The 22,934-nt window shown below is 44.6% G+C and overlaps 1 protein-coding gene across 1 annotated transcript in view; it reads right to left on the bottom strand.

Annotated features, from left to right (window-relative positions):
* Nucleotides 1-22,934, bottom strand: part of LOC137429501 (uncharacterized) — a 278,822-nt gene that overhangs the window by 180,503 nt on the left and 75,385 nt on the right. The window contains exons 12-16 of the mRNA XM_078781105.1: nt 21,151-21,290; nt 12,393-12,523; nt 6,208-6,381; nt 5,884-6,077; nt 5,456-5,592 (exon numbers count right to left, since the gene is read on the bottom strand). Coding sequence (XP_078637231.1) covers nt 5,456-5,592; nt 5,884-6,077; nt 6,208-6,381; nt 12,393-12,523; nt 21,151-21,290 — 776 coding nt within the window. The remainder of the gene's footprint in view (nt 1-5,455; nt 5,593-5,883; nt 6,078-6,207; nt 6,382-12,392; nt 12,524-21,150; nt 21,291-22,934) is intronic.

Raw genomic sequence — 22,934 nt, 5'->3', positions numbered from 1 at the left:
GCAACATCATGAACTTCCGCACCCTCACCACCTTAAACTCCTCGGTTAATGATGTCAAGGGAAACTGGAGTTTTCCACCCTGACCATAAAAGGCAATGTTCGTCAAACAGTGTGGCACTCCCAACCACCTCCTCACAAACCCGCTCACCACAACCTCCATCCTCTCTACATGCCCAATCGCAATGTCATACATCATCAATGGCCACAATACTCGTGGCATCAATCCAAACTTCAAACACCATACCTTCAACTTACCTGGCAAACCACATCCATCAATCCTCTTCAAACCTCTCAAAAGCTTGTTTCTGACCTCCTCCACTCTTCCCACATCATTCAACTCCACTGTATACCATCTTCCCAAACTCTTCACAGGGGCCTCCACCAATGAGGGAACCACCTCCCCTCCCAGCTCAAACCTGTGCATGTTATCCACCACTCCTCGTCTTACCACCACACTCCTCGAATTTCTTGCTTTAAATCCCATTCTTGCCCACCGCATCAACCTTTCCAGTCGTCCCAGTACCTCTACTGCTGCATCAGCTGACTGTTGGACAACTGTCAGGTCATCCATGAAAGCAAACATTGCTGGCAACCTCTGACCAGGGGCTAGCTCCACTTCTTTCCCATGTCCACTCACCGCACATATCAACAACTCCACAACCAGCACAAACAAAATAGGGGAGATGGTCCATCCCATCGGGATCCCCACTTCCAACTTCTGCCACTCTGTTACATAGGACTGTGTCGCAAACCGCATCCAAAACTGAGCATAATATGCCATCAAAAAATCCCTAAATCTCCGTGGCACCCAAAAGAAATCCATGGCATACCTGATCAAGGCATGCGGCACTGACCCATATGCATTCTCCAAATCCAGCCATACCACCGCCACATCCTTCCTTTGCCTCTTTGCCTCCTGTAACACTTGCCAGACCATTGCCGAGTGTTCAGTGCATCCTGGTGATCCTGGTATTCCTGCCTTCTGCACAGAACCATCCACAAAACCATTCTCTCTGATGAAGAATGAGAGCCGTGCCGCAAAGACACTCATCAATATCTTCCCATCTACATCGAGCAATGATATTGGTCTAAACTGCTCCAGTGTCACAGCCTCCTCCTGCTTTGGAATATAAACTCCTTCCGCCCTAGTCCATTGACTGGGCACCACTCCTTGCCTCCATACCACCTTCAGAGCCTTCCACAGATACTGCCTGATGCCTTCACAACTCTTAAACACCTTGTATGGCACTCCACTTGGTCCTGGAGCCGATGCCGCCCGTGCCTTCCTCAAAACTGCCTCAATCTCAGACATCTTTGGCTCTGACAAATCAAATGGAACACCTGGCTCTGTCGGTCTCACCAATCCTTCGATGTCCTCCACCACTTCGTTCCTCCTTGTGTCTGCATACGTGACACGCAGGTGACCTTCCAACTCTTCCTTTGGTACCTTCAGTACACCAAATCGAGACGGCTCCAACAGATCCTTCATCAACTGAAAAGGCTTCTCAAAGAACCTCTTTCTCTTCCTCTGCCTCTCCTTTCTTCGCCTCCTCATCCTTTCCACTCTCTTCAACTTCACAACCTCATCCTCACCTGCTTCGTCAACACCTCAAGCCCATTCCTCTCCCCTTCCACTGCCCTCTTCCATCTTCCATTCAAACTCGTCAACTCCATTCTCAACTCATGGATCTCCCTCTGCCTCCTGCTCAAACATGCCTCCTTCTCACCCCTCTCTACACACTCTTTCACTCCAAACGTGACACATGCATACTCAAACACAATCTCATTCATCTTTCTCAATCTATCTTCCACCCTTCCTTTCAACCTATGAAGCACCCACACATCACTCCATCCATTCTCTCCCATACCTCCCTTTCGCCCATACCTGGCCATTTCACTCTCCTCCTCACATCCTTTCCCTGCTGAAGTACAACCCCAGGATATACAACACTGTGGCTTGCTACCTGGCTGTTTCTCCCGGCCGTCTTATGTGTCCGCTTTTCAAAGGCACTGCGTTGCTGTACCTCCACCTCACCCACCTTACGCACACACCCCATCCGGCTCTGATGGATATGCAATCCTCTCACTGACTCAAACTCACGTCCACACCCACACTTCTCTCGATTTTCAAAGGCACTGCGTTGCTGTACCTCCTCCTCACCCATATATAATATAATATTATATATATATATATATATATATATATATATATATATATATATATATATATACGTATGTATAATATATATATATATATATAAAATATATATATATACATATATATATTGTCGCGATCCCGCCTGGTAAATGTTCCCAGCACGGAATACGGACGTGAATGTCCGGGCTTCAAGTAATCCACGGAGTGGACAAAAGAGACGTAATCAACACAATTGTGTTTTAATCGGCCTTCTAGGGGTAAGGCACGATGCTTTATTGGCTCGATCACAAAAACCATGAAAGGTAACAAATGGAATAGGCTGCACAAGCCTGCAGGAACGGTCGGCCACAGACGCTCCAACAAGACGCAGGTAAGATCCTCGCGGCTCCAATCGACGAGCTCCGGGACTCGAAGGATACCAGGATGGAATACCACACAAGGCCGCCAGGAACGGTCGGCCAGGAGCTCCAACACGAAGCAGGCAATATAGGACTCACAGTTCCAATCTACGATCTCCGGGAATCACTCGTTCTCTTCCGGAATCACTCACTCGTACAATCCATAACTATAAACGATCAGCACAACTCGCTGTCGTGAGGCGTAACGAAAGTTCCCTCGCCTCGAGGCCTCGAACCTCCGAGCTGCGTCCGTATCATGAGATGGCGGCCGCGCTCTCTGACCCTCCACCAATCACGTCCCGACTCGCCTCCCAATCGCGTGAGGCTCCAAGGAGGTTACGTCAGTGGTGGGCGGGGCACTCATTTGGGTGAGAACAAAGGTGGTTTCACCGGGGGGTTTCTCACAATATATACATATATACATACACACACACACACACACACACACACACACACACACACACACACACACACACACACACACACACACACACACACACACACACATATACACACACACAAACTTTTAGCAATAAATGCAAAAATCTAGTATAATTTCTCCTGTGGCCCCGGAACAGAACAAACCATATAATTACAATGGACCTCTTGACTCCCATAGCTCCCACTCCCCAACATGATTAATAGTAAATATCATAATATAAAACTTTACCCTGTACGTAATAAAATTAAAAAAACAAAAAAAAAACACCCCGTGTTGAGAAGCAACTAATCCAGATAAACAGTCCATTCACTTGTAGCGATCAGTTTGTGGTTTGCATAGCAAACGTCCATCCACTCAGGCCTGCCATTAATAGTCAGGAGTTTGTACTACGAGCAGGTGCCTGTTCGGCAGGCTGAGAAAGTTCTCCATGTCTTTCGTTGTGCAGAGGCAAAGCCCTTTCTCTCAATTACTTTTCCAAGTATTTTCAGCTTATTTCAGAAGCTCGGTGAGCCATTCGAAGTAACAATGCGTATTTACCACAGGCAATATTCTGTATGATGCCCTGAACGTCGGCATTACCTGGGGTTTCTGTGCATACGAATTCAGCATTCTGGGGCAGAATACTTACGTCATTTTCAAAGTCGCGTATTGATAAGAGTAAACGAGGTGTGGCTAACATTGCAAGTGTTCGGCCATTGTCAGGGCAATTCATTTCCCATGGCAGTAGAATATACACATTGAACTCTAATCTACAAAAGTTATTGTTTATGTTTTTCTGCAGATGCAGGTAATAGTCTTCACAGAGATCAATATTTCATTGCGTCAAAACAAACACTGAACTTATAAAGATGTAACCGCACCTCCAGAGGCATTCTGGCATACTGTGTTTATTAGTTGACAAATATGTCATTTTGGGCGTGCAATATAGCCTCGAAGTAGGCATTAAAGTTCCCATGGTGCCTTGTGCAAGACTTCATTCGCCATGTCAGCTGAATTCTCATTGCGTGTCAGTTGACTTCATTAGCCATGCTATAGATATGACCAGGGACAAAAAGCTTCTCCACCATCTCCACCTAACAACTTCTCCACCTTTTTGAGTCAATGTTTTTATGGCCGGATGCCCTTCCTGACGCAAACCCTTTAGTCGCCTCTTACGACACGCAGGGATACGGTGTACCTATTGTAAACCGGGGTACACACCGGAACGTTCATCCCAGCAAGCTGGTCCTCAATTTGCCGACCTCGGAAGGATGACAGGCTGAATCAACCCTCTTGGCGTTAATTCAGCGATCGACCGGGATTCGATCCCAGGATCCTCGGATCCCAAGCCAATATGAACAACTTTGAAGAGAAATATCAATGACAATCCAGGACTCAGAAAAATATAAATGCATGGTATAATCCAAGAGAGACAACACAACAAAAACTACAAGGGCACTCGGTGGAGCGCATTCCTCCACCATGCTCAACAGTTCATGTTTTGTATCCCACTGATAGGCTCGATCTGGATTTGGATCTGAACCAAAACTACATCGCTTGTTCTTGTCACTTACCCAACTCATCCACCCAGTTTTGTCATAATCCATCCACAACTTTTTGACATATTGTGCTATATATCGGTTTTATCTCCATCACCCAATGGTGAAGAATCACTAAAAAATTATCTGATCCGGATTCAAATCTTCACCAAAGTCGAATCCATTCTTCCTTGTCACACCCCCCTCCCTTCCACAAAATTTCATCCAAATCAATCCACAACTTTTTGAGATATCCTATTCACAAACAGACAGACAGGTGTGAAAACATAACCTCCGCCCACCTTCGGTGGCAGAGGTAACCACATATTAAATCAGAATGTAAAGCACAATGCAAAATCCACAGCACAATCCAGAAGGCCACCACAATACAAACTACATGGTTCGATGCAGAACACAAAGACAAGACAAATACATGGTATAACGAAAGCGCATGGTACGACGTAAACTATGTGGCTCAATCTAGGACACATAAGCATAATCCTCTTCTTCTTCTTCTTCTTCTTCTTTCGTATGCAGCACGAGGCTGCGGGGTGGCATCATTGGCTAAGGCCATGTCTGTGTGGCTGAAGTAGTGCCCTCTTATAAGTTAGGGCAGGAATTTGTAATTTGTTCCGCATGCCAGCAATAGCTCGCCTATTCTTCATGGAGGGCACCGTGGGATCGTTAATGTCCACCAACTAATGCCGGCCGACAGAACGCCCATTTAGTGTCTATCCGAGGGACGACACACACATTGATGATTCAGCCTGCCCGGCTATCTTGCCAGTCTCATACCACAATGGAAACAAGAGTGTTATCCTGGATAAAGCACAATACAAACTGCACATTACAATTCAGAACAGAAAAATGGAACCTATAGGGTACAATATAGAAGCACAAAGCACAGTCAATGCTACTGCAGGTGAGCAGAACTACTCACACATGTTAAATCCTTGGACCTCCTGTTGGTTCGTAGCCATGACCACGGCTCTCACAGATTGCACGAATGACTGGAGCATTGGCCAATGGTCGCTTTGTTCGAATGCATTTCCCAGCAAATCCAGTACATCCAGAAACCTGAGAACATGCATGTAACACATCACATAGCACGTTACAATTTATTTTTTTTGAATACTTAATCGAGGCTCGTGAAAGAGCTAAAAATGTATGACTTGTGCATGTATGTATGAATTGTATGTATGAAAAAAATGTATGTATGAATTCATGTATGACGTGCATAGGCTGAAACACACGCTAACAATCATGGACATTTGAAGAGGGACTGTTATATGGTAGTTACGTGATGTTGCGACAACAAAAAATATTTCATCGCTCAGGATGAAATGTCCTTTCTGGAATGAGACTTACACTTTTCCAAATAATTGTTCTGTAGAACGTTTGGCATCCAGATTTGGCACCATACCCAGAAGAAAATCCACGTAAGTCTCACTGTAGTTCCTGAAAGCCTGATGGACTTCCTCCCATCCCAGATAGGCCTGCGATAGGTTTACTGGAACCAACACTTCAAATGAACCATTCAAAATCTGAGCCAATTTATGTCTCTGTAAAAAGAAATACCGGTAAACAAAGAAACATCATGAAAGGGTGAAACGATCAAGTTGCAAAAAAATGAAGTTAAAGTTACAAGTGAGACTCAGTGAGAGTTCAACAACTTCAAGAAAGAGATAATACCGCATGAAGAAGTGACCCGTGATTTTTGAGTTCGCCGGTATAGTTGTGCAGAATTTCGATGATGGCAGCTTCACAGGCTGCAGTGAAGTCTTGTGGTGTTCTGGTAGTACTTGCGTTCCACTCCCAGAACCAAAGGATCTCAGCACAACTGCTATTAAACTGTCCCAGCATCACCTACTCACCAACAACATACTATGAGCACATTGTAAAAAGTTGCGATGCGCATGTGGCTGAAATCCTGAAGAGCAATGTAATGTTTATATATATATATATGGGAGCGTACGCTGGATCAGCATGTCGCTGCGTCCTTGGACGACTCCTCAGCACCATCCCGACACACACCACCGTGTGTGCTACGGAATGAGGTGTTTTTTTACAGTGGCCGGAGTCCAAATCCTGCCACCAACCTCCTTGAGAGAGGACCCAGTACCTTGGTACTCATTTTGCTGACCTCGGAAGGATGACAGGCTGAGTCAACCCCACCTGGTATTAATTCAACAGCTGGACAGGATTCGAACTCAGGACCTTAGTATCCCAAACCCACCGCCCTAACCATTAGGCCAAAATGTAATGTTTCAGGTTGTGCTATATGTCTGTTAATGTGGTTGTTGTTGATGGGGTTGTTGGGGGTTGATTTTTGAAAAGTGGACCCATTTGTTGGACAGCTGCTGGACCTATCCACATTTATCGCTCGACTCCTCCCACCATAGCACCGAGACAAATTGATATGGCCGCCATCTTGGTTTTCTCATGGGCCTAAGACATCAGGCCTGTAGACCTCTGCTGATTATACACTGCCTGGGTTTGTTGCGTCATATTTCCAATGGCTTTGTTTGGGTCGAGTGTTACTCACGATGAGGGACTCCAAAAAATCTAAAAAAATTCCAATAAAAATCATTAGTAAGGTTTAATCAAGCCCATCAGCATGCACGGTATGTGCCTCCATAAAATAAATAATTTTACATAATTTTTGAACAGCCCCATATTGGTTTTTAACAATCCGTGACGGTGTGACAAATCAGCTCGTTCTGATGTAACTGTGGCGGAGAGTGACATGGATGAAAGGTGTCGAGTTAATTTTTTAATAGTTCATTAAATGTGTTTGCCAATCGTGCTGTCCATCTTTTAAGAGTGATTTAAATGCACGTTTCCCAGTCAGCCTGTTACCTCATTTTGTTGCAGGTTGTGACCACGGTGAGGTAATTCTTGTTCATCTTTTGTTACGACTTGTTGAGCTTGTGAAAAAAATCTCAGTAAAATATGGCATAACAAGAAAGAGCAATCAGAGATTGCAGACCCTCGCCAGAATGTGTTTTTAGTGGTTTTGAAGGTTTTTGTGTTAAAACAAATATGGCGGCCGAACCACGTGATGGATGACATCTTTTTTTTTCTCCACCAATTTATCCCTAGATGACGCTCAATAAATTTCATCTTGATCAGATGAAGTTTTGTACTTGTCGAATTATGATGTCATGATGGAGGCACCTTTGACATCATCAACATATGTTATTCCCCATGGATAGTTCTTTACAATGAGCCGTCTCAATTTTTTTCTATGCAGTGCTTTAGGAGATATAGAGATGCAAAGTTTTTCGGTTTTTCCAAAATGTCGCCCGTACCACATGACCTATGACGTCATAATTATCATTAAAAATCCTACAGGTGTAGTTGCACCTATGGTGAAAATTTCCTGTCAATCGGACCAACGGTTGCAGAGAAAATCATATTTATTCCGTGCGGACAAACAGACAAACAAACAGACTCAAATGCAATACCCTCTCCTCTGTCGAGGGTAAATATATACATTTTCCACTTGGAAGGCAAATAAATTGGGGTAGGTAAGTAGGAGTAGATAGTGAGGGTAGGCACAAGTAAGCAAAAGGCTAGTTGGAGTTGGGAAGATACATATTCAAAATTGAAGAGACTTCATGGTCATGCACCCTCTGCCCTTTCCGTGCACACACCTGCTCTCCTATTCACCTGCAAGGCCTTCATCCATAGTTTGATGGAGTACTGCTCTCCCCTCTAGGGTGCCGCCGCCCTTGCCTCACACCTCGCTCAAGTTGCCGTGGAAACCAAGGCCTTCAAGATCACTGGAATCTCCTGTGACGAAGCTGAGTATATGGGCCTATCACTTTCACATTGCAGACAAGTCAGTCTGCAATGTGATCGGGTGTCGTATGGGTGTCGGATGGTAGCCAATAAGTAGTCTGTGTGTATATGGGAAGTAGTGTTGTATGGTAGCCAATAAGTAGTCTGTGTGTATATGGGAAGTGGTGTTGGATGGTAGCCAATAAGTAGTCTGTGTATATGGGAAGGGGTGTTGGATGGTAGCCAATAAGTGGTCTGTGTATATATGGGAAGTGGTGTTGGATGGTAGCCAATAAGTAGTCTGTGTGTATATGGGAAGTGGTGTTGGATGGTAGCCAATAAGTAGTCTGTGTGTATATGGGAAGTAGTGTTGTATGGTAGCCAATAAGTGGTCTGTGTGTATATGGGAAGGGGTGTCGGATGGTCGCCAATAAGTAGTCTGTGTGTATATGGGAAGTGGTGTTGGATGGTAGCCAATAAGTAGTCTGTGTGTATATGGGAAGTGGTGTTGGATGGTAGCCAATAAGTAGTCTGTGTGTTTATGGGAAGTGGTGTTGGATGGTAGCCAATAAGTAGTCTGTGTGTATATGGGAAGTGGTGTTGGATGGTAGCCAATAAGTAGTCTGTGTGTTTATGGGAAGTGGTGTTGGATGGTAGCCAATAAGTAGTCTGTGTGTTTATGGGAAGTGGTGTTGGATGGTAGCCAATAAGTAGTCTGTGTGTATATGGGAAGTGGTGTCGGATGGTAGCCAATAAGTAGTCTGTGTGTATATGGGAAGTGGTGTTGGATGGTAGCCAATAAGTAGTCTGTGTGTTTATGGGAAGTGGTGTTGGATGGTAGCCAATAAGTAGTCTGTGTGTATATGGGAGGTGGTGTTGGATGGTAGCCAATAAGTAGACTGTGTGTATATGGGAAGTAGTGTTGTATGGTAGCCAATAAGTGGTCTGTGTGTATATGGGAAGGGGTGTCGGATGGTCGCCAATAAGTAGTCTGTGTGTATATGGGAAGTAGTGTTGGATGGTAGCCAATAAGTAGTCTGTGTGTATATGGGAAATGGTGTTGGATGGTAGCCAATAAGTAGACTGTGTGTATATGGGAAGTAGTGTTGTATGGTAGCCAATAAGTGGTCTGTGTGTATATGGGAAGGGGTGTCGGATGGTCGCCAATAAGTAGTCTGTGTGTATATGGGAAGTGGTGTTGGATGGTAGCCAATAAGTAGTCTGTGTGTATATGGGAAGTAGTGTTGGATGGTAGCCAATAAGTAGTCTGTGTGTATATGGGAAGGGGTGTCGGATGGTCGCCAATAAGTAGTCTGTGTGTATATGGGAAGTGGTGTTGGATGGTAGCCAATAAGTAGTCTGTGTGTATATGGGAAGTGGTGTTGGATGGTAGCCAATAAGTAGTCTGTGTGTATATGGGAAGTGGTGTTGGATGGTAGCCAATAAGTAGTCTGTGTGTATATGGGAAGTAGTGTTGGATGGTAGCCAATAAGTAGTCTGTGTGTATATGGGAAGTAGTGTTGGATGGTAGCCAATAAGTAGTCTGTGTGTATATGGGAAGGGGTGTCGGATGGTAGCCAATAAGTAGTCTGTGTGTATATGGGAAGGGGTGTCGGATGGTAGCCAATAAGTAGTCTGTGTGTATATGGGAAGTAGTGTTGGATGGTAGCCAATAAGTAGTCTGTGTGTATATGGGAAGTGGTGTTGGATGGTAGCCAATAAGTAGTCTGTGTATATGGGAAGGGGTGTTGGATGGTAGCCAATAAGTGGTCTGTGTATATATGGGAAGTGGTGTTGGATGGTAGCCAATAAGTAGTCTGTGTGTATATGGGAAGTGGTGTTGGATGGTAGCCAATAAGTAGTCTGTGTGTATATGGGAAGTAGTGTTGTATGGTAGCCAATAAGTGGTCTGTGTGTATATGGGAAGGGGTGTCGGATGGTCGCCAATAAGTAGTCTGTGTGTATATGGGAAGTGGTGTTGGATGGTAGCCAATAAGTAGTCTGTGTGTATATGGGAAGTGGTGTTGGATGGTAGCCAATAAGTAGTCTGTGTGTTTATGGGAAGTGGTGTTGGATGGTAGCCAATAAGTAGTCTGTGTGTATATGGGAAGTGGTGTTGGATGGTAGCCAATAAGTAGTCTGTGTGTTTATGGGAAGTGGTGTTGGATGGTAGCCAATAAGTAGTCTGTGTGTTTATGGGAAGTGGTGTTGGATGGTAGCCAATAAGTAGTCTGTGTGTATATGGGAAGTGGTGTCGGATGGTAGCCAATAAGTAGTCTGTGTGTATATGGGAAGTGGTGTTGGATGGTAGCCAATAAGTAGTCTGTGTGTTTATGGGAAGTGGTGTTGGATGGTAGCCAATAAGTAGTCTGTGTGTATATGGGAGGTGGTGTTGGATGGTAGCCAATAAGTAGACTGTGTGTATATGGGAAGTAGTGTTGTATGGTAGCCAATAAGTGGTCTGTGTGTATATGGGAAGGGGTGTCGGATGGTCGCCAATAAGTAGTCTGTGTGTATATGGGAAGTAGTGTTGGATGGTAGCCAATAAGTAGTCTGTGTGTATATGGGAAATGGTGTTGGATGGTAGCCAATAAGTAGACTGTGTGTATATGGGAAGTAGTGTTGTATGGTAGCCAATAAGTGGTCTGTGTGTATATGGGAAGGGGTGTCGGATGGTCGCCAATAAGTAGTCTGTGTGTATATGGGAAGTGGTGTTGGATGGTAGCCAATAAGTAGTCTGTGTGTATATGGGAAGTAGTGTTGGATGGTAGCCAATAAGTAGTCTGTGTGTATATGGGAAGGGGTGTCGGATGGTCGCCAATAAGTAGTCTGTGTGTATATGGGAAGTGGTGTTGGATGGTAGCCAATAAGTAGTCTGTGTGTATATGGGAAGTGGTGTTGGATGGTAGCCAATAAGTAGTCTGTGTGTATATGGGAAGTGGTGTTGGATGGTAGCCAATAAGTAGTCTGTGTGTATATGGGAAGTAGTGTTGGATGGTAGCCAATAAGTAGTCTGTGTGTATATGGGAAGTAGTGTTGGATGGTAGCCAATAAGTAGTCTGTGTGTATATGGGAAGGGGTGTCGGATGGTAGCCAATAAGTAGTCTGTGTGTATATGGGAAGGGGTGTCGGATGGTAGCCAATAAGTAGTCTGTGTGTATATGGGAAGTAGTGTTGGATGGTAGCCAATAAGTAGTCTGTGTGTATATGGGAAGGGGTGTCGGATGGTAGCCAATAAGTAGTCTGTGTGTATATGGGAGGTGTTGTATGGTAGCCAATAAGTAGTCTGTGTGTATATGGGAAGGGGTGTCGGATGGTCGCCAATAAGTAGTCTGTGTGTATATGGGAAGTAGTGTTGGATGGTAGCCAATAAGTAGTCTGTGTGTATATGGGAAGGGGTGTCCGATGGTCGCCAATAAGTAGTCTGTGTGTATATGGGAAGGGGTGTCGGATGGTAGCCAATAAGTAGTCTGTGTGTATATGGGAAGGGGTGTCGGATGGTCGCCAATAAGTAGTCTGTGTGTATATGGGAAGGGGTGTTGGATGGTAGCCAATAAGTAGTCTGTGTGTATATGGGAAGTGGTGTTGGATGGTAGCCAATAAGTAGTCTGTGTGTATATGGGAAGTAGTGTTGGATGGTAGCCAATAAGTAGTCTGTGTGTTTATGGGAAGTGGTGTTGGATGGTCGCCAATAAGCAGTCTGTGTGTATATGGGAAGGGGTGTCGGATGGTCGCCAATAAGTAGTCTGTGTGTATATGGGAAGGGGTGTTGGATGGTAGCCAATAAGTAGTCTGTGTGTATATGGGAAGTAGTGTTGGATGGTAGCCAATAAGTAGTCTGTGTGTTTATGGGAAGTGGTGTTGGATGGTCGCCAATAAGCAGTCTGTGTGTATATGGGAAATGGTGATGAAACTTCTCACTTGATTTGTTCACCTAATATTGTTCCTCCATTTTTCTTTCCCAATTATTCAGCGTTTTTTAAATATTTTGACATCTAAGATAAATATTCCTTGAGTAAGAAGAAATGTTTCTGAAGCAGATTGGAAAAATATAAACCCAGCCAAGCTGTAAACGTTATAATAACTGCAGGTACCTGTCTGAATCTTGCAATCGGGTTCTTCCCGAGGAGAACCTCGAAGTCGCTAGAACCGCTGACATTGACATCTGGTATTTCTTGGCTGTTTGGGTTCACGTAGCTCTTGTTTTTAAGGAAGCGGAGCACATCTTGTGGAACACATGAAAGAAAGAAAGATAGAATTATATATATATATATATATATTGTATACAAGATCGAGGCTCGTGTCAGAGCTAACATTAATGCCAAAAAAAAAAACGGACACATAAGACAAGATAAAGGGAGTGGGAGACAAGATGGGGAGAGAGGGGGAAGCACACAAGTACAACATTTGAGAGCAGAGACATCGGGAGATCTGTGGGAGGGAGAGGGCTTGGGGGGAGGAGGCACGGGAAAGGGGAGGGAGTGGGGGTGGGAGAGGTAAAAAAAAACACATGGACACTGCTAGGACTTCCAGGAAAGAAGTCGGTATTTCAAAAAAGTGGATCTGGGGTGAATTAACGGGGGTAGAAAAGATCATGGTTTTGGATGGGGGAAGATAAGAGATGGTGGTGAACAGCTGTTTTAAAGACCTGGAGGGAGGAGTGGGATTGAAGAGAGTGAGGGAGTTTGTTCCAGAGGCAGGAGAAAAGAGGAATGAAGGAGTGAAGGTGAGCAGAGAGTCTTGATTTTGGCAGTTTCACAAGAAGAGGGTTGCAGGCAGATCTTGTGCGACCTGTAGGAATATTTGGGGGGACAGAGCACAGAGAGAGCTGGAGGAGCAAGGCCGGAGAGGAGTCGGTAGAAGACAGAGAGACCACCAACCTGCCTGCAGTGAGCGAGTGAAAGGCCCTCATTGTTAGCTTCATCGCGGGAGAATCCAATGATTCTGAAAGCTTTGGTTTCAACAGCGTAAAGCCGAGCTAGGTGTGAGGCAGGAGCACCGGCCCAGATGGGGGAACAGTATTCCATTGAGCTGCGGATGAAAGCCTTGTATGTGGTGAGGAGCTCAGGTGTGCCAAGGAAGGACTTCGCACGGCGGAGGATGCCCAGTCGCCACTGGCTTTGGAGGCCAGCTTGGAAATGTGTTTTTCCCAGGAAAGATCATGGCTGCTTGTGAGACCCAAAAGCTTGAGTGAAAGAACTTCTTGGAGAGGATTGTTGAGAAAGTAGATGGGAGTGTTGTTCAGTCGGTCTTTTCGAAGAGACATCGTGAGAGTGTGAGATTTGTCAGGATTGAAAGACATATTCCACTTGTTTCACCAGTCTGTGATTGTGTCCAGGTCTGCAGAGACTGCGGAGGCTGCAGAATGCCGATCTGAGGGATGAGGTATGGAGCGGAAGAGAGTGGAGTCATCAACAAGGAGATAGAGAGGATTTTCCAGAGTCGGAGAGATCAGAGGCCAAAAATGATATATAGCAGGATATTTCAAAAAGTTATGGACAGATTACGCCAAAACTAGGTAGATAAGATAACTTGCTTCGGCGACAAGAACAAGCCGATTATATTTTGGAGGTCTGAATCCAGTTCCCACCTATCAGTGGATACAAAACGTTAACTGTTCAGCCTGGCAGAGGTGTGCGCTCTACCAAGTGTAGTTCTAGTTTAAATGTAAAATCGTTGTGTCCCTTTTTAAGGTGCAGTTGAGTCCTTGGGCTGTGTCCTCGACAAGGACTTTTATTCCTGTTTCTATATAAGATCGAAGCTCTTGGAAGAGCAAGAGGACAGTCGGTAAAAAGGCAATGAACTGACAGTGCACCAATGGGCAACAGTTGGGCACAATAATGTAGGGAATTAAGGACCAGAAAAAAAGAGGAGAGAGAGAGGAGTATAGGAAACACAGCAACCTGGAAGTAAGAGGGTTGGGTTAGACTCAGTCGAGTTAATAGATGAAGAAAAGATTGTGGGTAAGGATCGGGGATGACATGATATGGTGTTGCACTGCCTACAGCCCTGGAAGGAAGAGTGGGATTGTGGTATGCAGTCAGTTGGATTTTTGGATGTTAAACAGGAGGGGAAATTGGAAGAATGCAAGCTTCCTGGAGTTGTTGGGAAGGGTCAGAGGGTGAGCGGGCAGAGTGAAGTAGACCAGAGGAGAGGCAATAATAACAAGCGTTACGCCTAGGTCCCCCGTCGTTGAAGTGATGTGAGTTGACAAAGTGGAAGACGCAAGGCGGCCATCTTGGATTTTGACGTGGCGACCCAATTTTCAATAGCGTTCTCTCTTATGCGTAGAAACACCCACACACCAGATTAGAAGTTAGCAGTTCGTTTATTTTTCAAGATATTCCGCTCACAAGGTTCAGACATACATGGCGGCGGCCATCTTGGATTTTGACGTGGGTTGCACCCACACACCAAATTAGAATTCGGTCCTTCGCTTACGCATGCATGCACATACATACGCACGCACGCACGCATGGACGGACGGACGGACGCACTCACGCACGCACACACGGACGGAGGGGAAAACCATAATCCCCCTTTCGCTCCGTGGTGTGACGGGGGACAAAATATATAAGCCACAACCTGCCTGCGATGTGAGAACAAGCCTTGTGCTTTGATTTTATTGGAGGAGATAACAACAACCTTGAAAGCTTCATATTCCACATATTCCAGGAGATACTTGAGTGCCAGCCAATATGGAAGATCTTTTTATGGTTTTATAGATTTATATTTATTTTATATACTTATTTATATATTTATAGATTTTATAGTAAGATTTATAATGAAGAAGTACTCCATTGATCCATCGACAAAAGATTTTATAGGCTATGAGTAGTTATGATTTTTCAAGGAATGACCTGGAATCACTGATGATGTTCAGTCTGCGGCTGGTTTTGGAGGCCGGTTTTGTGATGCAATCGGGGAAAGGAGATATCATGGCTGATGGTGAGGCCTAGAAGTTCAAGAGAATAAAATTCTTCCAGTGACTGACTATATAAATAGATTATTGGGTAAAATGCCAGGGGCATATAAAAGGCCCAGCTAATAGAAAATGTTTTCACACTAGAAAATAAGGGGCATTCAAAAAATCTCGTGTGCATGCTATACTACCCTTGTGTTCTTTTGAGGAACCAAGTAATGCTCTAGAAGAGTTCATATAAAGTGGTGCCAATTTGATTCATACACCTGCATGAAGAAGTAAATGTATTTTATTTGCCAGATGTAGGGCGCCCTTTTATATGAGCCCTTGGATTGAAACAAGACAAACATAGAAAGTTGTCTCTTCACAGAACAAAAAGGGGTTAAATTAGTCTGCTTCGAGACAACAATACCTCTACCCCCATTTAAACAATAGTGCGTTTCAACAATTTCGACAACAATGCTTCTACCCCCAGACAATCCTTCTGGAATGACCAGGTGAAACTGTGAGATTGTCTTGGATTGAAAGATTTGTTGCATTTCTCAGGCTGGCATCTATCTATAATTCCAGTAATCTCTGTGTTTATGTATGTATGTATGTATGTATGTATGTATGTATGTATGTCTGTGACCGCTGTTTCTCGACAACCACGGGTCCGATATACTTTAAACTTGCCAGGTATATTGCTGGGGACCCGAGGATGTGCCTTTTCAAGGTTTGAAATTAATCGGACAAGTAGTTACCGAGCTATGTCCAAAAAACGATTCAACCAATCAGAGAGCAGCGAGCTATCACGTGTGCCGAACGTGGCGAACAGACTCTGCCTCGGACGGCACATTTGAGAGCGTATTCATTTATTTCACGTTGGCAAACTATGTTGGCGTTAAACTATGTTTTAAAACTAATTAAAACTAATTTGCGATTCATCGTAACTGCGATTTGCGACCTTCCGGACAGTGAAGACTTCACTTCCGGCAGCCAATCACAGAACGAGCCGAGCCGAGCGCGTGCGCCATTACGGTTCGTAATTCGATTTCTTCCGGAGAAAATAATAATTTCTCGATTTCTTATGCGCATTATTTCTCCCAATTCAGTCAGAGCGAAGGGCGGAAGCGAAGAGCGTTGTTTTTTTTGTTTACGGGCGTACGGGCGTACGGGCGGGGTAGAGCGTACGGGTAGCGTTTTTTGTTTTTTTTGGCAAGGAACGGGCACCCACGTACGGGCATGCCCTAGTATATTGAATTCAAGATCAGGAAGCTTCCTGGTCTATCATTGGGATGGAGTACGGTACAGCAATGCGGAGTCATGTGAAAAAAGAAAGAGGGCTTTAAAGCTTCAGAGAGGTCGTTTATGGAGATGAGGAATAAGACTGGGCCTAGGACATCGCGTTGGTACACTCCAGCTACCATTGGGAGAGCAGAATAGAGGATTTCATTGATGGCAGCGCATTGAATGCACAAGAGGAGGAAGTCAGCTAGGTATGAAGATGGCCCTTTATGCCACAGGCAGCAAACTCGGTAAGCAGAGCAGGATGCCAGACTGTGTCAAATGCCCAAAGTACATCCAGGGAGACGATGCTGACCTCATGTTTAAGATTCAGGGCCACCAACCATTGACTATTCGAGCAAGGAACAGAAAACACATTGTGATTTGAATGCAAATTTTAAACAAAATTCCTTAACCCCTTCAACTACTCATTGAGGATGTGCGTAGTTATTTGTACGCCTGTTAACCATCTCCCCTCTGTCAGTCAGTCTACTAAACCTACCGCTTTTTGTCATTTAGCTCCTCCATGAGATTAAACTTCTGTCGACAAAAGATAAAATGACAGCGTTGTAGCTGATGTTTCATTTCAGATGCAACTAGAATGGCACTCGGTAGGGCGCATACCTCCGCCAGGCTGAACAGTGTTTTGTTTCCCAATGATAGGCCGGATCTGGATTCGGACCTGAACCAAAATCTAATCGGCTTGTTCTTGTCCACCAGGTTTAGTGATAACTCGTCCATAACTTTTTAAAATATCATGTTATATATCGCTTTTCCCCCGATCTCTCAATGGTGAAGAAACACATATAAATTAAATAATTCTCGTATCTGAATCCATATTCAGATCTTCACCAAAATCCAATCGATTAGTCCTGGTCACAAACCCAACCTCTCCACCAAGTTTCGTCCAAATCCATCCATACCTTTTTGAGATATCCTGCTATGTATCGTTTTTGGCCCCATCTCCCAATGGTGAAGAATCACTTTAAAAATTCTGCTAGCCGGATCCGGATCTTCACCAACATCTAATCCTTTCGTCCTTGTCACATACGCTACATCTCTGACAAATTTCATCGGAATCCATCCACAACCTTTTGAGATACCTTTTTCACAGACAGACAAACAAACAGACAGGCAGACAGGGGTGAAAACATAATCTCCATCCACCTTCGGTGGTGGAGGTAACAACGTACTCTGCAGCTCTTTATGCAATGAGCATTTGCCACATTAGTGTACACACAAATACATTGCAAGACTAGAACGGGCACTCGGTAGAGCGCATACCTTCGCCGCAGCTACTGTTCTGTACTTGGCATGGGAGTGTAGGGAACAGAACAACAAAAATACGATTTTGACCTTTTCGTGACCTTGACCTTGACCTTTGACCCGATTGCTCCCAAAATCTAATCAAATGTGTCCCGTATAATAACCAATCATCCCACCAAATTTCATGCAATTCGGTTGAATACTTTTTGAGTTATGCGAATAACATACACACACACACACAGACATACAAATAAATACACAGCGATCAAAACATAACCTTCCGCTTTTGCGAAGGTAATAAGTCAGATTAATTTCCAGCTGTGGTTAAAATGTGGTGAAAGTGCAATTAAACCAGATCTCCCATGTTGCATTTCCTGTTATATTTCCAAATTGCCAAACTTCCCCTTCATGAAACAGTACTACAACAACAACAACAACAACAACAACAACAACAACAGGCATTTTAAGGCCATTCCCCTGCAAGAGTGGGGGTTAGCCTTGCGGTCCCCATGACAATCTTCTCCATTTTGCCCTATTTTCTGCATCTCCCCTTGTTAACCCCCTTGCCCGCATTTCTTCTTCCATCATCTTTAGCCAAGTCTTTCTCAGTCTTCCCCGTCCTCTACTTCCTTCCACATTCATTTCCATCACTCTTTTCAACCAGTCACTTTCATCCTTCCTCAACACATGACCAAACCATCTCAACCTGTTCCTCTTCACAGCATCCATCACAGGCTCTATTCCCATCATCTTTCACAATTTATCATTTGTCTTCCTCTCTCTCAACGATACTCCGCACATCCACCGAACCATTCGCATTTCCACCCTTTCCAGCCTTCGTTGCTGCTCTACGTTCATTACCCATGTCTCGCTCCCATAAATCATAACACTTCTCACACATGCAGCATACACCTTTCCCTTCAGCTTCAACGACACTCCCCTCCTCGTCAGAACACTACTCAGTTCCCGAAACTTCATGAAACAGTATGCAACACTAACGTTATAACGAATCCACACTTGTAGTTGGTTCGGCAGTGGAAACATAGTCGGATCCAAAAACACCATCAGTGTTAGGAGCACAAAGCTACAAGCAAATTTTGATGCTATTTGCATAAAATGCAAACTCAGGCTCAATGGGAATTTGTAAAAACAGCATCAGGCTGTCCAGACAATGTGATTTGATATTGTTATGTCGGTTGGGTAGGCATATCTAGATCCAGGTAGATCTGCATAGGTAGGTGCTCCGATGATCGTGATAGAAGAACCATCTCGATGTGCAGTAAGTCAGGGACTTGTAGCCGTATGTTGGAGTAAGCTGCGTATCTGTGTCCCCACCACGAGGTGGCGGGGCTTGGTAACTAGAATTAGGGAATAAGCTAACTCCATTGTGTGTCGTTCCCTCTGTGATCTACCCGGTGTCCCTTATGGCAATACATCCCATAGACATTAGCTAGGCCCATTAGCGCACCACACATTAAATAATTCCCACACCGCCACAATGACTTTGGAAGAGCAGACGGAAGCGGCCGCGTACAACGCCGGCATGGGCATCAAACATCGTGCAAGGCAAGCAATAGCCATGCCCAGAACGTGTGATTGGTTGGGGTAAGAAGCTGGCCACTGATTTGTGAAAGGAAGGTGGAAGGAAGCGGCAGAAAGATTGGCCACCGATGGATGGCATGACATGGGGGGGCAGGAAGCGCTCGGCCAATGAGAGGACACCAACACGGTGAGAAGATTCGGGAAGTCGAGGGGCACCGTGCTGGTTGGGGAAGAGGCCTGGGTGACGTCAGAGCACGCCGAACAAGAGACTTGGAGCGGCGGACATTTTGTCACTTCGGTCCAGACTTTGGTGGTGAACGTGTGTGTGTGCCAATATTTTCCCTTCTCGTTCCTGGATCCATCCTGCCCGGACCTCCGTCTCGACCTTTCTTCTCGCTTTGGCTTCTGCCTTCCCAGACCTTCCTTCCGCCCTCACCCTGCTCGTTTGGTCCCTTCATCTGAGACTCGCTCGCCACGAACGTTGGGTGCATTGGAGGGCCGTGCCGAACCCGAAGAGGACGTTGCACGGCTGCGGAGGCGGGTTGCACGCCCACTTCGGGTGGGGACGCGAGGCCTGCCGCGCACCGGCAGACGTGGGCCTAGCAGCGCGCGAACGGGGGCATCGAGGCCTACTTCCCGCCAAGCACGGAGCCGCGTCGGATGACAGCGCTTGAGGCTGATGAGTCCTGACTCACCACGGACAGAGCTAAGTCCCCACGAACGAACACAACATTTTATTTGCTTCATTCCCATTTGTTTGTATTCGAAGTGTGTATGTAAGAGTGCTCATTAGGGGGTTTAGTTATTACCGGCACGTTCTTTTCCTGTCCCAATATTTATTAAATAAACCCTTATATTATTTTCCCAACCAACTTTAATCCCGTTTTCGTTTGTGAGTTCTTTTCCAAGGGTGAAGACATCGTCGGACCGTTAGGTAAGCCGGCATTCTCACCCGAACCCCCCCCCCCCCCCATTCTCGTGTATCGAACCGCCATCAATTGGATTGCATAAACGCCTCATTATGCTCGATATTCCATCCGCGATCCCCTGGTCTTAACCAAGAGGGGAATCGCACGACAATATTTCCATACTTGCAGTGCTGGCAAAGAGTTCATGTGGGTTCATGTTTGGCTGCATTGGGTGCCATCCCATCCTACAGAAGTTTGTAAACAATCCCCAACAAAAAGCCAGCTTTCCCCTTCAGAATTGTTCGCTCATTCAAAATCTCATTCACAGTTTATTTTATTTTTTTGGTATACATGATCGAGGCTCGTGAAAGAGCTAACATTTATCGCACACAAAAAAAAATCAAACAGACACACAAAACATATAATAAGGATAGAGGTAGACAAGATGGGGAGAGAAGGGGAAGCACACAAACACAACATTTGAGAGCAGGGCCATCGGGAGATCTGTGGGGGGGAGGGGGCTTGGGGGGAGGAGGCGTGGAAAGCGGGGGAGGGGTGGGAGAAGTATAAAACACAAGGACACTGCAAGGACTTCCAGGAAGGAAGTTCCATTTACCTTTGCTTGAACAGTTTTCCAATCTCGATGGGAATATTCCGTCAGTACACGTAAAAACTATTTACATCTCGCAGCAATCTATCGTGAAATGTACAAAAGTTTGGTCCCATGCAGCACAACTTATTTGGAACACAAAGACAACAGAGAGCATGTCCAATGAGGAGGCAGAACAAACCAATTTATACCAGATGTTCTCCAACCCCAAATCTGCTGGATAGCATTATTAGTCAGGTCCCCGCTAAACACCCTGGATATTTCATCTTCCATGCTTTGAGTGATCCTTAGCAGTTTGACATTCTGCCCCAGCATCGGTGGTATGTGTATGTACTCACCAGTATTCATGTTCAGCATACTCAGTAGTACTTCACGGATTGTTTGGTCTACACTGAGATGCACACTTATGTCCTGCCAGACTGGAGACGACTCCAAAGATAGTTGTAGTGTGTCCAGCATTGCCACCACAGTGCTGTCCCTGTATGACGGAGACAGAGTTTTCCATTTAAAATAGGTCCCAGTTACATACAACTGTTTACAAATGATCTCTAATCCGATTCGATATGTCTGATTCTCCGAAAGGATAGTTGGTGCAGCTAAACCAGTTTCCTGAGCAAAGTTTTTTTTGGTGTTTGTCCATTGCCTTTGGTGCAGAATTCCAGGACAAGCAAGTGGAATTCTGATAGGGTACCAGAACACATTGGCTTGGTGTTTAAGTGAATGCTATCAGATGGGGTGGACGGTTTAATGTCCCCTCTAAAATATCACATATTCTGAGGCAATTCCATACTTTTAAAGTCCCAGAGTAAAGGGATTGCACGATGGCTCAGAGACAGCAAACTCACTTTTGAAATGACTAGTCTCATTTACTAATCCAAGTATAAACTAGAACGGCACTCGCTCGAGAACATAACTCCACCAGGCTGAACAGTTTATGTTTTGTATCCCACTGATACAAAACATCCCACTGATCGGACCTTAACGAAAACGAATCAGCTTGTTCTTGTCACATAACCAACTCATCCTCCACGTTTTGTCAGAAGTCATCCACAACTTTTTATTTGCGAAAATCGAACATTTTTCAAGTATATTGGTTGGTCTTGTGCGATATTCTGTCTGGTTGTCTGTCTGTCTGTCTGTCTGTTTGTCTGTCTGTTTGTCTGATTGTCTGTCTGTTTGTCTGTCTGTTTGTCTGTCTACACTGACATCCAATTCGATGTCTGTTTGTCTGTCTGTTTGTCTGTATATTTGTCTGTCTGTCTGTCTGTCTGTCTGTTTGTCTGTCTGCCTGTTTGTCTGTTTGTCTGTCTGTTTGTCTGTCTACACTGACATCCGATTCGATGTCTGTTTGTCTGTCTGTTTGTCTGTCTGTTTGTCTGTCTGTTTGTCTGTGTATTTGTCTATATGTCAGTCGCCTACAGGTCGAAATTTTCAACTGATCTTCACGAAACTTCGCTAAATGGCAGAGTTGGTCATAAGCAAGAAGCCTATTGTTGTTGGGGTCAAAAGGTCAATAGGTCAAGATAGGCCAAAGGTCACCAACTTTGTCAAATTTCTAAAATCCTCAATTTTCATCGGAATGACTTGAAATTTAAGCGAATTTGCATAGCTGGTCACTGAATTCGACAACCAATTATATTTAGGTCAGCATAGGCCAAAAGGTCAACATAGGCCGAATTTCTAAAATCCTCAATTTTCATCCGATTAAATTGTGATTTGAAGAACACTTGCATATCTGGTCATGTAATTTAACCACCAAGTATTTTTGAGGTCAACATCGGTCAAAAGGTCAACATAGGCCGAATTTATAAAATCCTCAATTTTCATTCGATTGACTTGAACTTTTAAGAGGATTTGCATATCTGGTCATTGAATTCAACCCCAACTATTTTTGAGGTCAACAAGGGCAAAAGGTCAACATAGGCCAGATTTCTAAAATCCTCAAATTTTCATCTGATTGACTTGAAATTTGAAGAGGATTTGCATACCAGGTCACTCAAATCAACCACCAATTATTTTTTGAGGTCATCATAGGCCAACAACTTATTTTAGGGATTTTGCAAGTACCGTGCTATGCACGACATATTTCTTGTTTACATATTGTGCTATATATCGTTTTGGC

The sequence above is a fragment of the Myxine glutinosa genome, chromosome 6 (assembly GCF_964187855.1).
Source record: "Myxine glutinosa chromosome 6, kmMyxGlut1.1, whole genome shotgun sequence".
Taxonomy (NCBI): Eukaryota; Metazoa; Chordata; class Myxini; order Myxiniformes; family Myxinidae; genus Myxine; species Myxine glutinosa.
This window is presented reverse-complemented; position numbering and strand designations above follow the sequence as displayed.